The sequence below is a fragment of the Callorhinchus milii genome, unplaced genomic scaffold (genome assembly GCF_018977255.1).
Source record: "Callorhinchus milii isolate IMCB2004 unplaced genomic scaffold, IMCB_Cmil_1.0 Scaffold1, whole genome shotgun sequence".
NCBI lineage: Eukaryota > Metazoa > Chordata > Chondrichthyes > Chimaeriformes > Callorhinchidae > Callorhinchus > Callorhinchus milii.
Window position 1 is genome coordinate 58,228,729 of NW_024704742.1, and position 16,913 is coordinate 58,245,641.

The window sequence follows — 16,913 nt, forward strand, 5'->3', positions numbered from 1 at the left end:
CAACAACATTAAAGGGTATAGGGCATTGGGAATGAAGTTGATAGCTCCAGCATAGAGTACTTTAAGTACTTAAATTCTATGCTTCAATGTGCTTCTAAGCAACACATTTACATTTATATAGTGCTTTTTATGTTGGGTTGAAATTGAAACTGCTTTCTTCTGTTAGAACTTCAGTGATCTGGAAACTACGACACACAATATAATCTGATTGGACATTTTGCTTGGCATAAGGAATCCTTTAGGGGAGTATAATAATTAGCAATTTAACAGTAACTGTCACTAAGTTTGGGATTCTTTTCCTATTTGGTTTTGCAGGTCATTTTTTAAGTGATAGATTATTAGTTAAGAGCTCAAAATTGGTTTGTTGAATGAGTAGGTCATAGTGAGTTGAATAAGCTGAAAAGAGTTTAATGTTTACACACTAAAGTGACTGATCAAGCATTTCAATGTTTGCACATTTTGTTTCTCCCTCCCTCTCTTATCCAGTCCGACTACTTAAATTACTTAATGTGTATTTTTTATTCTCAGCATAAAATTACGATAAGAAAAATGGGAAGTAGAAACTAAAAGACAGAAGTCTGTGTCAAACACAAGGAAGATATAGGGAAGAGATAGAGATGACTGAGTGTATAAGAGAAGAGTGAAAGACAGTGAGTGACACAAAATGTGAAGGAATCAAAGAAAGGGAAAAATTTACAAAGACTGACGACGCATGGGAGGGAATTTCTGAGGTTATAGGTATTCTTACTAGAAGTTCTGCCACTAATACCCTGTTGAACCCTTCACTATCTGGATTAATACATGAACAGCTATTTTATATAATATATAATAATAATCCTTGCATTTGATATAGTGCTTTCCACGTCTTATAGATGTCTCAAAGTGCTTCACAGAATATACTATAAAGTGAATTTGTGGGCGAAACGCAACAGCCAATTGCACACAGCAGTGTCCCACAAACAGTCGTGGATTGAAAATGACCAATTTATTACTTTTTTTTGGAGGGATTATTATTTTGTATATTTTGGTGCAATACCACAGGGTGTGGGGAACCTTACCCCAGCATGTGTATTAGAAGAGAAAAATTAGTCATGTAATGCAAATGCAAATACTAAGTTATTCAGTGCAGTACACATAAAAATATTCAGACAGTCCGAATATTCATCACACATTCAGATGTTCAGAAACTAGATTAAATTGTGTTGAATTTATTTTCAATTTCATTGTACAGGTAACAAATATAATCTTTCACCATTTCAATAACATCTATTGCTTGCAGGTTACAATTACCATTTCTGCCGTTTCCTCACCGCAAAGCAGTAAAAACAAATTAAATTATGCACTATTCTTCTGTGTATACTTTTGCTACCATCTGAAACTAGTCACTATTTTCTTAAGTGCATCAGTAGGCATTCAAAACATTAATCCCTACCACTGACAATTTCTGAACAATTGTGTTCTAGGTAGAGACATTTTACAAATCTGGTTCCTGGTGGAAGGCACAACACTTCTGTGCATAGTCTTGATCCAACATAGTAAAATGGACTCATTTAATACTTGTATTTGCTGTCTACTGAATCTTGTCGCTAGAATATCCTTCTAGTAAATGATCCATAAAATTATCTGGATTACATCAAACATATAGAAACAGAACACTGTCACACGAAATATATTACCTGGAGGTTAAATCACAATTCACTTGAAAGCAGAAATCAAACTGTGTGAACGGCATCTCCAAATTCTAAATGAAGATTTGGTAAGACTGTACTTACACCTGAATGAAATGGAAAGGGGGCAGGTGCATCATCAACTATTCAGAATTTGATAAGAACAGTTCTTAAAAAAGGAACTGAAACACAAACATTTTCAGTGTGATAATTAGCAACAATGGAAATATTTGAGGAAATACATTGCCTCAATTTGTTAATAGAGTACAGGCTACCTGCACAGCTTGGGGTTTACTTACAAGCAGAAGCAATCCAGAGTAAAACCCAAAAATGTATATTATCCCCACTGAAATCGCATATAAATCTTGCAGGGTTAAATTCTGGAGTTTTGCTTTATCTTCTAAATAAGGTACTAAGAGACTTTAGCTCATCAATTCAACTGCCAGGATTTCATCAGATTTTGTCAATACCTCTCAAGTGCCTCCCTATTTAAGCTCAACTGTTGATTTTTATAGTATAACTTATAATAATTCTTGCATTTGATATGGCGCTTTATCATAGTTGAGATGTCTCAAAGCGCTTCACAGGATATATTGTAGATTGGATTGACTATGTATTTTGTGGGCGAAACGTGGAAGCCAGTTGTGCACAGTAAGGTCCAACACGGAATGAGTGACCAATTTTATTTGAGGGATTGTTGGCCAGGACAGAGAGAAGCTCCCTTCTCTTTTCGAATAGTGCCATGGGATCTTTAACATCCACCTGAACAGGCAGATGGGACCTCAATTTAATGTCTCATCCAAAGGACCGTAAGTTCCTTGTTGTGTAATATTCAACTGTATATAGCCTTGTTCATATGTTCTGTTATTGCACAGCTTGCTTGGATGCTGCCAAATATGTCATTAAGTGATTAAAAGTTTACCCGGTGTCAAATATCCTGCAGGACAATAGTCCGAGCATGTCTTGTTTCAGGGCCTGAAGAGTTTGCTTAGAGTTTCCATGGAATTCATTTATAACCAGGATTTCAATACACTAAACAAAATCAAAATTCAATAGACACCAGAAGAAAAAATGAAATATTAGAATGAAAGCACGAGGAAGGATGTTAAAGGAGCTTTATTTTCGTACAACTGGCATCAAACTGACAGCAGAATCAGAAAAGTCAATTTTGTATCAAAAAGGAATGCAATTGAAAGATTAGCAGATGAGAAGCTACTAATACCTTACCAGCTTGAGGGAATAGGCCGAGCAGGCAAACTAATGGATTCCCATTAGTTCTGTCATTCTTACTTAACTAAAGGGAGGCAAATTCAAATACATCAAGATAAATACAACATAATTCCTTTTTGGATGATGGGGGGGGGGGGGGGGGAAGAGGTAAATGTTTGTGTTCAAAGTGAAGAATGCCAGTGACGGGTTATGGAATGCCCTTCCATTTTAAGAAGCATCAAGCACTCAGCCATGGGGCAACCAGATTCAAATTAAAGCTCCCTCTTATTCAACAATGCGCCTTATAATAAATCTCTGAAACACACCTTCACTGAAAAATTGTGATTTGATTCCTCCTACATATTCTATCCTATCCTTATGTCCTGAATGTGAATGCCAACTTTGAACAATTTTCTCACAGGTTGTGAGGTCACACACCAAAGATTACAGGTTTAAGTTGCATAACCTTATTTCAATTAGGAAAGAAAAAAACATTCTGTATATCAATTGTTTGAAAATATAAGTTAACACATACAGCCCCTTCAAGATAATGTTGTAATTCAAATGACTACCAGGAAATTTTTGGTACCGTATTTGAACGAGTACTTTTTTCAGAAAAGACCAGACGTTAATTTTCATATTAAACTTGGGCCAGGTATCCAAAAAAAGTTTTAACTTTTTTTAAAAAAACAGTACTTTTAGAAACTACAGGAAGTTATTTCTATCTCACCTTTGAGACAAACTTGTAACCAATAGCTGTAAAATACTTCTTAAACTCATAATAACTCCACAATTATCAATTTCCTGTATTCTTACAAGTGCATTTTTTTTAAATGTTCTATTTTCTTGATCAGAAAAAAAAACATTTACAAGGTTGTTTTTTTACCTTGCACAGGACTCTAAGGGATTTATTAATGCAGGAGCAAGATTTAGCCGATGCAAGTCTTCACATAAAAGTACTAAGTCTTCAATTTCATTTCCTTTAAATCTTCTTTTACATATCTTTACTGTAACTTTGTGTTTCAAGAACAATTTAATAGCTTCCTTAGCAGCCATTTCTGTGGCGCTCACTTTGCATTTTCCGTAGCCTGTAGCCAAATAAACAGATTTACATCTTAGTTCGCAAACAATTCCTTCACGGGCAGAGCTTTGTGGCAGGTGCAGTTCAGATATGTCTTTCAAAGGAACGTACACAGAATCCAAGGTACTCTTCGCCGCCTCAATGCAGTTGTTCAACATCTCAAAGTGTTTAATGTCATTACTGAAACCACCAGCTGAGACAAGTTTCCACGCTATAGCCTTGTAGAGTTTATTGTAGAATGTTTGTTTTTCTTTCATAACTTCAGGAGTTAGATTAACAGTTGTTAAGGAAGTCTTGCAGCTTTGTGAGGTGGGAGTCTGGACAGCTCTCTGTGGGATAGAAGCCTGAGCAGATCTTTGTGGGATTAAAGCCTGAAGATCTCTTAGCGGGACGGAGGCCTGAACAGCTTTTTTGGGGATGGAAGTCTGAACTAGTTTTTGCAAGAGAGGAGTCTGAACAGGTTTTTGTGGAATAGTGGGAACAGATTTTTGTGGGATAATAGTGGGAACAGGTTTTTGTGGGATAATAATGGGAACAGGTTTTTGTGGGATAATAGTGGGAACAGGTTTTTGTGGGATAACAATGGGAACAGGTTTTTGTGAGATAGGAGTCTGTACAGATTTTTGTGGAATGGAAGTCAGAACAGGTTTTTGTGGGGCAGGAGTCTGAACAGGTTTTTGTGGGGCAGGAATCTGAACAGGTTTTTGCGAGATAATAGTGGGAACCATTTTTTGTGAGATAGGAAGAGTCTGTACAGATTTTTGTGGGATGGAAATCGGAACAAGTTTTTGTGGGGCAGGAGTCAGAACAGCTTTCTGGGAACTCTCCACAGATCTGCTGCCATTTTGAATATTTGGTTGAACTTTGGACTTGACTTCTCCAGATGGACCAGGCATGGTCTGTGCTGAAGCCCCAGGCTGACTTGGCACTGCCTGCTGATGACAGACGGGATCTGACTCTTGAGTGACAATTAGTTTTCCTTCACTTTCTCTTGAGGCATCTGTTTGGTTTGAGTTGTTAGTTGGTGCTGAAGCGATCTGGTCATCCTCTTGGGGCTTTGACAAAGCTTCTGATGATCCACTAGGGGAAAAACCATCCAGACCTGGGATTCTGTTCAGACAAACATCATGGTCACTATTTCCGGCGCCTTCAGAGGTCAAAGCAAATCCTCCAGGTGCATCTTCTTTGACTAGTTGTTTCTTTGGGCAAGGTTGTTCTCCTATTCCTTCTGTTGAAATAAACAATCATGTATGGAATCTACATTATAGAATACATTTCAGTTTGAAGCTATAATAATAATAATATAATAATAATCCTTGCATTTGATATAGCGCTTTTCACATCGGGAGGACGTCCCAATGCGCTTCACAGAATATACTGTAAAGTGAATTGACTGTATATTTGTGGGCGAACGCGGCAGCCAATTGCGCTCAGCAATGTCCCACAAACAGTCGTGGATTGAAAATGACCAATTTATTATTGTTTTTGGTTTTGGAGGGATTATTATTAGGCTCTGTGTGGAGTAAGGAAACTTGCCCAAGGTTTCGCCCTCTGCCTGGAATTGAACTCAGGTCTCTCACTTGCAAAGCGAGTGCTCTAACCACTGAGCTACAGGACTCTACTTAGCTATTCACTGTTTAACAGGATTCACATTTTTGCATCTGAAACATTTCAAAGCACTAGTGACACGATATGAGGATATTGAGTGTCAGATGAGCACTGCATTTATAACAACAATAATCCTTACATTTGGTATAGCGCCTTTCACATCGGGAGGATTTCCCAAAAGCATTACACAGAATATACTGTAAAATGCAGGGACTTATTTTGTGGGTGACGTGGAGGCCAATTTGTACACATTAATCACTGACAAGCAGCCATGAAGTGAATGAGCAATTTGATTTGATTCAGAATTATAATTTTTCTTATAATAATTTCATAATTTTAGTTCTCCTCAAAATACTAAAAAGTTACACACGGTATGGTTAAGACAGCTATCATTGGTTTTACAATATTTTTATCATTCATTAATCTGTGCTAAATTTACAAACTGTAACTCATTCAAAACCTGGCAACCAAGTATAGTCTTGAGCTGCCCTGGCTGTTCACTTTGCTCAGATAACACTGGCATGTTTCATGTCTCCCACACAATCTGCCCCACAATAATAGACAGGTTTTCAGCCATTCTACCTCAGGCTACTGGAACTGCTTCCTTCCGTCCCACCTTTAAAGCCCACCTCAAGATCTATCTTTTCAACCTTGCTTTCGGTCACCTTTCCTTCCTCCTCACCTTCCTTAGCCCCGACCTACACACAAACAACTCAACAGTGAAACGTTTTGAGATGTACTCCTGACATGAAAGGATGTGCAATATTGTTTTATATAGCTAATCGCTAACCTTTGCTGTCGGAAAGCTCCCTTTTCTTCACCTTATTGGCAACCTGCTCATCTTTTGTTGTAGCAACTGGAATATCTGTAACAAATATTTAGAAACTATAACAACAAGAAATCAATTATAACTGTCAGAATTCAACCACAAAAATAGTTAGCAACTATATATTTGATAGATGCTGTTCTACCACAAGTGAATAAAATGTAATTAATAATCTGAAATAGCTAAGAAAGATTGGAATAACCTTTAAAGTATAGTTAATCTGCTAACCTTTGCTGGTTGAAACCTCTGTTTTCTTCACTTTATTGCCAACCAATTCACTTCTCAATGTGTGGCTAGGAGCATCTTTAATTTTTATGTCCTCTCCCATTTCCAGCACTTTATCCATCACCTCCTTTGTGTACCTAAGTTACAAACAACAAACAGTGTCAACTGGTTATCGGGTATACAACAAACTCTACAGTGTAGACTGTAACAAGTAGCTGATTGAATCAGGCTGGAATAAAAAGATATAGCCATTGTAAATCATCTGATTCAGTTCTACACATTCTTGACCCCTCTTCTTTGAAAAGTACATCTGGTTACAGCCTGATTCAATTGGTGGCATTCTCACTTATGAGCTGGGCCAATAAACCCTAAGATATTTTTAAAATCTTGATGATGACACTGCCAACTAGATAGAGTTTAGAATTGTGATCTATTGTTTATTGTATAGTTTTGTATACTTCCACTGTGTATATTAGATTTCTGAATAAGTAAATGGGTTTCAGTAAAGTTCACGACTCTACATCTGGATGTAAAAGATGCAAGTATCATTTTTTTTGCAATCTTGGAAAAAGGTTATGTCCTTGCACATTTGTGTTGAATTCACCTGTAACTATTGCACTGTTTAAAATGCTAAAATTACGTTGATACTCTACATGAAAGGTGATTTACAAGTGGAAGTTGTTGTTACATGGACTTGTCAAAAGTAAGATTACAGCCATCTTTGGTGAAATCAGGATTCCACATCCTGCAAATCAGTGTTATGAAGACTCCCTGGTCAATCATGAGCCATGGTAATAAAATAATCGTGCGCCCGTTTTGGTGGAATCAATTGGTTTTCGCCGCCAGAACAGCTTAGAACCTTCAGCAACTAATTCTTCCCTTTACTCCAATTTAGCAGCCCGTCCTGCCCGCAGCTGTGTCACCGTTTCAGTTAGTACAGGGCCATTAGTATAATAATAATAATCCTTGCATTTGATATAGCGCTTTTCACGTCTTCTTGACGTCCCAAAGCGCTTCGCGGAATATACTGTAAAGTGAATTGACTGTATATTTGTGGGCGAACGCGGCAGCCAATTGCGCACAGCAATGTCCCACAAACAGTCGTGGATTGAAAATGACCAATTTATTATTGTTTTGTTTTTTTGGAGGGATTATTATTAGGCGTGTGGAGTAAAGAAACTTGCCCAAGGTTTTGTACTACAGTTAATAGTTCCTGTAACTAACACCTTTGTTACTGGCATCTGTTCATTTCAAAAACAAGCCGAGCGTGCCAGCATATCTGCCAGCTCGTTGCCATTTGTATGTAACCCATATTTATGATGCTCTGAAGTGTGCCAAATGTGCATCACAGGTGTTTCCATTTTTTCGCCCCAAATATCTTTGTATTCTAAGGGTTTTCCCTTATGGTTTGTCCAATTTTCAGTAGCTCAATTAACCAGGTCATCTAAATATGCTTTGCAAACAAAACAGAGTCGGAAAAATAATCACTGCTTTTGTACCCAATGGGAGAAGCTTTAAAGCCTCCAGCAGGGAAATGGCTTCAGCTACATGTGCCAACAAACTTCTGCATGGAATCGCATATTTTCCCAATTCTTCCCACCCGCTGCAGTCCACTTACCCATGGCATTGCCTATCCCTGCCTGTCTCTTTTGGTCTATTTCTTGGGCAGACCCGTCATAGTAAATAAGTCAATCCCTCAACCAGTTCCCAATGCTCAATCTCCACTGGGGGTTTAATCTCCGGTAACAAACACTCCAGTTTAATGGAGAGTTTGCCACTTTTAACTCTTCCTCCTACTCGCACTCTGACCTCTCCATCCATGGTCTCCTACGCTGTTCTGATGAGCCACAGGACAAGCTCAAGGAACAGTACCTCATCTATCTGCTGGGGACCTTACAGTCCTCTGGCTTCAATATTGATTTCAACAATTTCAGACCGTAACAGCTCACCTTCCCCCTCCCCCTCTTCTGTGACCATTACCACATCATCTGGGTCCCAGACACACCTTTTCTCTCTCCTATTTTGTTGCAATTTTCTCCCCCTTTGTTTTGCATTAACAACACCTCTTTTCCCCTGTTTTATTGCATTCCTTCCTTTGTTTTGCATCATTACCATCTTTGTAACCCATCATCCCCTGTCCTCTAGCCCATTTTCCAACTTTATTTTCACCATAGATGCTGCCTACCTGCTGAGTGATCTGAGTGACTTCTGTTTTTACTCCAGTTTAATGTCAGGTTCCTCTTTAGTTTTAAATTCCACTGTGGGTTCTTGCAAGAGACTCTCCCACAGTGCCTACCGCTGTTTCAGTGCTTTTTTTGTCTTACTCTTATACGAGCTGTAGAACGAATCCCCACACATCGAGTAAAAATAATAGTTTTCTCGCAAGGCTGTGCTGGGTTTCTGACTTTAGCTACACGGTAGTAGACGCTGCTAATGTTCTTCCAGGTCAAATGTTTTCGCTGCTTAGGAGAACTCGAATAGTTTTTTTTATCCTGTCCGATTTTTCCAATGGCGTTTTTTTCCCCATTTGAAAAATTTCTATCAAATCCGTACCTCTTACTCTAACGGCTAAAGGGCACCCTTGCAAAACTGCCTTTTGCAATTCCCCAATTTCCACGGGAAACTGGGCAGAAATTTTTACACTCTCAACACCTCACAATTATGTTAGCCTCTGGTAAAGAGGTCACACCATGATAATAATAATAATAATAATCCTTGCATTTGATATAGCGTTTTTCACGTCGGGAGGACGTCCCAAAGCGCTTCACAGAACACACTGTAAAGTGAATTGACTGTATATTTGTGGGCGAACGCGGCAGCCAATTGCGCACAGCAATGTCCCACAAACAGTCGTAGATTGAAAATGACCAATTTATTATTGTTTTTGGTTTTGGAGGGATTATTATTAGGCTCTGTGTGGAGTAAGGAAACTTGCCCAAGGTTTCGCCCTCTGCCTGGAATTGAACTCAGGTCTTTCACTTGCAAAGCGAGTGCTCGAACCACTGAGCTACAGGACTCCACAATGATGGTGTAATTAAGAACATAGTCGTCACGAGTTTAATTGCACAATCCTTAAATCCCTTGGAGTTGGCTCCGATTTTTGAGTGTTTTTAATTTTCTAATTTTCTCCAGATATCCCTCGAAGAGTCCCACTCTGTCATCTGACACAATATGCCCCAGGAATTCTACTTAGAATCTTCCTTTTTGGCTTTTACGTAAATTTATTTTAAAGCCTGCAGTGGTCAGCGGCTGCAGCACTTGTTTTAATTTGTCCATATGCGCGATAGGGTCGTCATCTTTTAAAAAAAACTTAACATTTTTTTTAAAAAATCCCTAAAATCCAGAATGAGAGAGAGAGGAGGATGGCATGGCAGGTGATGTGCGAGGACTGCGGTATGTGGGAGCTGATGGAGGGCAGCCTGAGCCCGGGCGACTTCATCTACAGCAAGTGTCTGCAACTGAGGAAGCTCCGCTGAGCAGAGTAGCTGAGCTGGAATCTGAGGTGCAGACATTGCGCAGTATTAGGGAAAGGGGGAGCTTCCTCGACAGTTTCATCCTGGAGCCAGTCACTCCCCTGAGGCTCAGGGAACGTATAGATTACGTTACTAGTCAGGGACAGGACAGAGTAACTGATAATCAGGCAGGTAAGGGGACCCCAGAGAGAGTAGCGGGGAAGCCCCAAATAGAAACAAACGGGTATGATCTAGTACCCATTACTGAGACGTGGTTACAGGGAGATCAAGGGTGGGAGCTAAATATTCCGGAGTATTCGGCATATACGAAAGATAGGCAATGTGTAAAACGAGGTGGGGGGGGGGGGGGGGGGTAGCCCCGCTAATAAAGGATGGGATAAAAACGGTAGAGAGGAAGGATTTTAAATCAGAAAATCAGGATGTGTATGACTACATACACGTATGGAATTACGAAATATCAAGGGGTAGAAATAACAAGGGAGTAGTTTATAAACCCCCGAACAACAGTCACAGTATTGCGCAGAGTATTAACTAGGAAATTATTGGAGCATGTAGAAAAGGAAATACACTAATAGTGGGTGATTTTAATCTTCATATAGATTGGGAAAACCAAATTGGCAAACGTTACAGGAGGAGCTTATAGAATGCATTAGAGATAGTTTTCTCTATCAATATGATGAGGAACCAACCAGGGAACAGGCGATCCTAGATCTTGTTTTGTGTAATGAAATAGGGCTAATGAGCAATCTGGAAGTCAAGGCTCCTCTGGGGCAGAGTGACCATAACATGATGGAATTTAACATTAAGTTAGAGAGTGATGTAGTTAAGTCTGAAGCAAAGGTCTTAAATTTAAATAGAGTCAACTTTGCAGGTATGAGAGAAGATTTAGCTAAAATACACTGGGGAATTAGATTAAAGGATATGACAGTAGACCAGTAATGGCAAACCTTTAGAGATATAGTACATAATTCCCAGTGATCACATATTCCCTTGTGGAATAAAAATATCACGGGAAAAATGGTTCAACCATGGCTAACTAGAGCAGTTAGGGAAGGTATAAAATTAAAAGAGACCTTTAGTACTGCGAAAAATAGCAGTAAACCCGAGGATTGGGAGGGCTTCAGAGACCAACAAAGAAAAACTAAGAAAATGATTAGGAGGGAGAAAATGGATTATGAGGGCAAACTAGCGAGGAACATAAAGACAGACTGCAAGAATTTTTACAAATACATAAAGAGGAAGAGACTAGCAAAAGTGAATGTGAGTCCATTACAGGCAGAGACAGGAGGAATTATAATGGGGGACAAAGATATGGCATTAAACAAATACTTTGCTTCTGTCTTCACATTAGAAGACACGGAAAACTTACCAAAAATAGAGAGAAACCAAGAAGCTAATGTTAGTGAGCAACTTCGGGAAATTAACATCAGTAAAGAATTAGTACGAGGGAAACTGTTGGGATTGAAAAATGACAAATCCCCTGGACCTGATGGCCTACATCATAGGGTTTTAAATGGCTGCTGAGATAGTGGATACCTCATTTTTGATCTTCCAAAATTCTCTGGATTCTGGAACGGTTCCCATTGAGTGGAAGATCGCAAACATAACACCACTATTTAAGAAGGGTGGGAGAGAGAAGATGGGGAACTGTAGACCAGTCAGTCTGACATCGGTGGTAGGGAAAATTCTATAATAATAATCCTTGCATTTGATAAGCACTTTTCACGTTGGGAGGACGTCCCAAAGCGCTTCACAGAACACACTGTAAAGTGAATTGACTGTATATTTGTGGGCGAACGCGGCAGCCAATTGCGCACAGCAATGTCCCACAAACAGTCGTAGATTCAAAATGACCAATTTATTATTGGTTTTGGAGGGATTATTATTAGGCTCTGTGTGGAGTAAGGAAACTTGCCCAAGGTTTCGCCCTCTGCCTGGAATTGAACTCAGGTCTCTCACTTGCAAAGCGAGTGCTCTAACCACTGAGCTACAGGTCTCCACAAAGGATCCTTAATTAGGGACGTTGTGGGGTACTTAGAGGACCATAACACGATTAAGCAGAGCCAACATGGCTTTACAAAAGGGAAGTCATGCTTAACAAATCTTTCAGAGTTTTTTTGAGGATGTAACTAATAGGTTAGATTGGGGGGAACCAGTAGATGTAGTATATTAAGATTTTCAGAAGGCGTTAGACAAGGTGCCACATATAAGGTGCTATACAAGATTAGGGCCCATGGAATTAAAGGCAATATATTAGCATGGATCGAAGAGTGGCTAACGGGAAGAAAACAGAGAGTAGGGATAAACGGGTCCTCAGATTGGCGGGATGTGACTAGTGGAGTGCCACAAGGATCAGTGCTTGGGCCTCAACTATTCACAATCTATATCAATGATCTGGACGAGGACATAGAACTTAAAATATCTAAATTCACGGATGATACTAAGCTAGGTGGGAGAGTAAGCTCTGAGGATGACACAAAAAGATTGCAAAGAGATATAGATAGGCTAGGTGAGTAGACAGGAAGGTGGCAGATGGAATATAATGTGGGGAATTGTGAAGTTATTCACCTAGGTAGTAAAAGCAGAAAAGCAGATTATTTTCTAGAAGGGGAAAGACTAGTTAGTGTTAGTGTTCAGAGGGATTTGGGTGTCCTTGTACACCAGTCACAAAAAGTTAATATGCAGGTACAGCAAGCAACTAGGAAGGCTAATGGCATGTTGGCGTTTATTGCAAAAGGGTTAGAATACAAGAGCTGGGAATTCTTGCTGCGACTGTATAGGGCCTTGGTGAGACCGGGCCTAGAATATTGTGTGCAGTTTTGGTCTCCTTATTTAAGAACATACTCGCCTTAGAGGGGGTGCAGTGTAGATTCACTAGATTAGTTCCTGGGATGAGGGGGTTGACCTATGAGGATAGGTTGAGTAAACTGGCCTATATTCTCTAGAATATAGAAGAATTAGGGTTGATCTTATAGTAACATATAAGATTCTTATGGGGCTTGACAGAGTAGACAATGTGAGACTGTTTCCCTGGTAGGAGAATCTAGAACTAGGGGTCACAGTCTTAAGATTAAGGGACAGCCCTTTCCAAGAGTTGAGGAAACACTTCTTCACTCAGAGGGTAGTGAATTTATGGAATTCTCTACCCCAGAAGGCTGTAGATGCTCAGTTCTTGAATATATTCAAGACTGAGATTGATAGGTTTCTAAAGGATAGAGGGATTAAGGGATATGGGGATAAGGCGGCAGATGGAGTTAGGTTAGAAGATCAGCCATGATCTTATTGAATGGCGGGGCAGGCTCGAGGGTCCGAATCGCCTCCTAATTCCTCTGTTCCTATCTGCCAAGAATATATCCCCAACGTAACAATTTATCCCTGGTATCCCTATTACCGTTTACAAAACAGAAAATAGGTGTGACCGAACACCCGACATCTGGACTTTCACTCGCTCTGCTTTCCCTCACCTCAGAAACAGTGCCCACCTTTACCACTACTTTTCTCTTGTGATGCTTAGCTGAGATGATGAATTGCTCATCGCCTCAGTATTTGATTACTCCAAACCCTTGCTTACCAACCTCCCCCGCTGCAGACCATCCAGAACACTGCAGCCTCTGTCTCAGACCAGTTTCTGAATGCGCTTGGCTCCACTGGCTCTCCATCTCCCAACAGACCAAATGAAACATCCAAGAACAAATTATTCAACCCTCCAACTGGTGGAACCATCGCTCAATGGAGGATGTGTCCGAGCTGTGGACAAGAATACGGTAGCAATGCTCTCATGCCTTTCATGTTGAGATGTGTTGCCCACCGGGAAGGTTGCAGGGAGTTCCTTGGGGTGGGGAGAGGTAAGCGCTGTCTCCTTGGAGGTGAAGTGGCTCCAAGGTGACTTGCCTGGCAACGGAGTGTCAGAATTGAGCCAACTCTCTGTAGTCCAGTTCCTGAGCCAGGCAGGTCCACTGTATTCCAGGGCATTACTGATGACAGCACAACCAGTCTGGCTCATTGGTAGGACCTGGAAGGGCAGACCAGTCACTGGGGGCAGTCATCCCATTCAGCTCTGTTAACTCTACAAGCCAAGGCCCTAATGGGTAGAGTGGTCATAGCTGCACAAGCAGTGGCGAGGTACGTGGTTTTAGCTACTCAGAACTCAGCAGTACCCCAACACACACACTGGCGGCCCCAAGTCTTGGCTCTTGCCAACCTGCGGAAAATAATTTCCAGAATTAGGTAAGCGGGATGTGTTCCAACAATGTATCTCTGGGATTGTAGATTCCGTGTGTAGATGGGATGCGTGGAAATCTCGGCTGGGTTTGGATACTCTTAAGCACGGTGATGGGTTTCTGCGCGTGGCAGACACGCGGCCGACGACAACAACAACAACAAAATTGCAGACCATCACAATCTGTTACTCCGGGCGACCGTGTTACAAGGAGCTTTGGTGTAGTGCGGTTCCGCTTATGACGTGGGTGGGATCGTGGTGGTCCCAATCCCGGCTCCAACCGGTCCCGCTCTGTGTGTTGGGTGCACGGGTGGGATTCACCACCGTCACCGCGCAAGTGACATCTGCAGCGGTTATCCATCCTCACTCCCTCTCCACCCTCACCGCTAATCTCCTCTCTGCACACTGACTTACTCGCTCTCCCGACCCTCCCTCTTGTCACCCCGCCCCCCCGCCCCCCTCCCCGCCCCCCTCCCCCCCCCTCCCCCCCGCCCACCCGCCCACCCTCCCCCCCCGCCCTCCCACCCTCCCCCCCGCCCTCCCCCCCACCCTCCCCGCCCACCCTCCCTCCCTCCCTCCCCCCCCCCCCTCCCCCCCCCTCTCTCTCCCCCCCCCTCTCCCCTCCCCCCCTCCCCTCTCTCCCCCCCCTCCCCCCCCTCCCCTCTCTCCCCCCCCCTCTCCCTCCCCCCCCTCTCCCCTCCCCCCCTCCCCCCTCTCTCCCCCTCCCCCCCCTCCCTCCCCCCCCCCCTCCCCCCCCCTCTCCCCCCACCCCTCCCCCCCACCCCTCCCCCCACCCCTCCCCCCCCTCTCCCCCCACCCCTCCCCCCCCTCTCTCCCCCCACCCCTACCCCCCCCCTCCCCCCCCTCTCCCCCCCACCCCTCCCCCCCCCTCTCTCCCCCCCCTCCCCTCCCCCCCCCCCTCCCCCCCCTCTCTTACCGGCAGCCCATGAAGACATGGTTGACCCACACCATGGAGAGTGACAGGAGACGGTCCAGGCCTGTGCTGGCGGCCGCCGGGCCTGGTTGGCTTCTGCTGATGTTAAAGTCCTCCATGTTGCGGAGGATGAACTGCCGCCGCAGCCTCCACTGCTTCTCGGTCTCGTGGTGGCTCCTCAGCCCCTCGGCCCAGGCCGCCAGGCCCTGGTTCTGCTGCAGGAACTCGCACACCGTCTCGTCGTCCTCCTCCACAGGCGCCGCCATGATCCGCTCCCACCCCACACAGCGCCCCCCTCCCGCGGCCCAGTCAGGTACTGCACACAGCGCCCCCCGCGGCCCAGTCAGGTACTGCACACAGCGCCCCCCGCGGCCCAGTCAGGTACTGCACACAGCGCCCCCCCCCCCGCGGCCCAGTCAGGTACTGCACACAGCGCCCCCCCGCGGTCCTTTCAGGTACTGCACACAGCGCCCCCCGCGGCCCATTCAGGTACTGCACACAGCGCCGCCCCACGGACCAATTCGGGACAACAACAACAAATGCCACTGGTGTGAGGGGCGGGGCCGGCAGTGTCCCTGCTCCGAGCCCCCGCACATTCCTGGCCGCTCCGCGTTGCCCCGGAGACCACAAAACCAGACCATGTCTAACCGGTCCCTTCAGATAACTGGTCACTGAGCCCTTCTCCCTCCGAATCCAGGGCACTGCTGGTGACAGCGCCAGTCCGGCTCACCGGCAGCACCTGGAGGAGCAGACCAGTCACCGGGGGCAGGAAGTCATCCCACGCAGCTCCTGTTGACCCTGCAAGCCCAAGCTCTAAGGGGCAGGGCGGTCCTCGCACCCTCCGCTCCACCACTGGAGGTTGCGCTTTCAGTCACTACGCCCCCAAACTTTGGAACACGCTCCCTCGATCCCTCCACCCTGCCCCCTCTTACCCCTTTTTCAAGTCCCGCCTTAAAACCCGCGCCTACGATCACCTCCATCCCCCCCACCCCAGCTCAGAGTCAGGCTCCGGTTACTGTTTAAGCGCTCTGGGATGCTGCCCTGCGTGGAGGGCACTATATAAGTGCAAGTTGCTGTTGTTGTCAGACAGTGCTCTGAATGGCAAGCTATGCGGGTTTCATTGGTTAGGACTCCAGCAACACCCCAATGCACAGTCTGGGGTCCCCAAGATTTGGCTCTTGCTAAACTGAGCCTAATAATCCATGAATGTTCTCTCTCTACTCTTTCCATTATATTGTGTGTGTCCCTTTAAAAAAGATTAATATGGTCACTCAATCCACGACTGTCGGTGGGACACTGCTGTGCGCAATTGGCTGCCGTGTTTCGCCCGCAAAATATAGTCAATTAACTTTACAGTATATTCTGTAAAGTGCTTTGAGACGTCTCGAAAACATGATAAGCCGCTATTATCAAATGTAAGGATTATCATCATTATAATATTCTTCAGAATTAGGTAAGCAGAGTGTATCTCTCTGTGTTGGGAATGTTGGACAAAGATATAGTCGGACACCATGCAATGAACTGAGGCAGATAAAGTGGGGATGAAGGATTTATAGCCTTTACATCCCCATTTTAACATGAAGTTGAGAATAGACCCTCAGGTCTCTGAGGTTAAATAGCAACGTGACACTGTTTGCTTTAGCGAGAATCCAAAAAAAACTACAAATGCAA

The 16,913-nt window shown here is 43.5% G+C and overlaps 1 protein-coding gene across 1 annotated transcript; it reads right to left on the bottom strand.

Moving 5' to 3' along the window:
* Positions 1-1,200: 1,200 nt before the first annotated feature.
* On the bottom strand, positions 1,201-15,547 carry LOC103187389 (CDKN2A-interacting protein). Its single transcript, XM_042342597.1, has 4 exons — positions 15,246-15,547; positions 6,620-6,753; positions 6,356-6,430; positions 1,201-5,185 (listed from the first exon to the last, which is right to left on the bottom strand). Exons 1-4 carry the CDS (start codon positions 15,506-15,508, stop codon positions 3,759-3,761), a joined length of 1,899 nt encoding a protein of 632 aa, XP_042198531.1. The 5' UTR covers positions 15,509-15,547; the 3' UTR covers positions 1,201-3,758.
* Between the last annotated feature and the right edge of the window lie 1,366 nt (positions 15,548-16,913).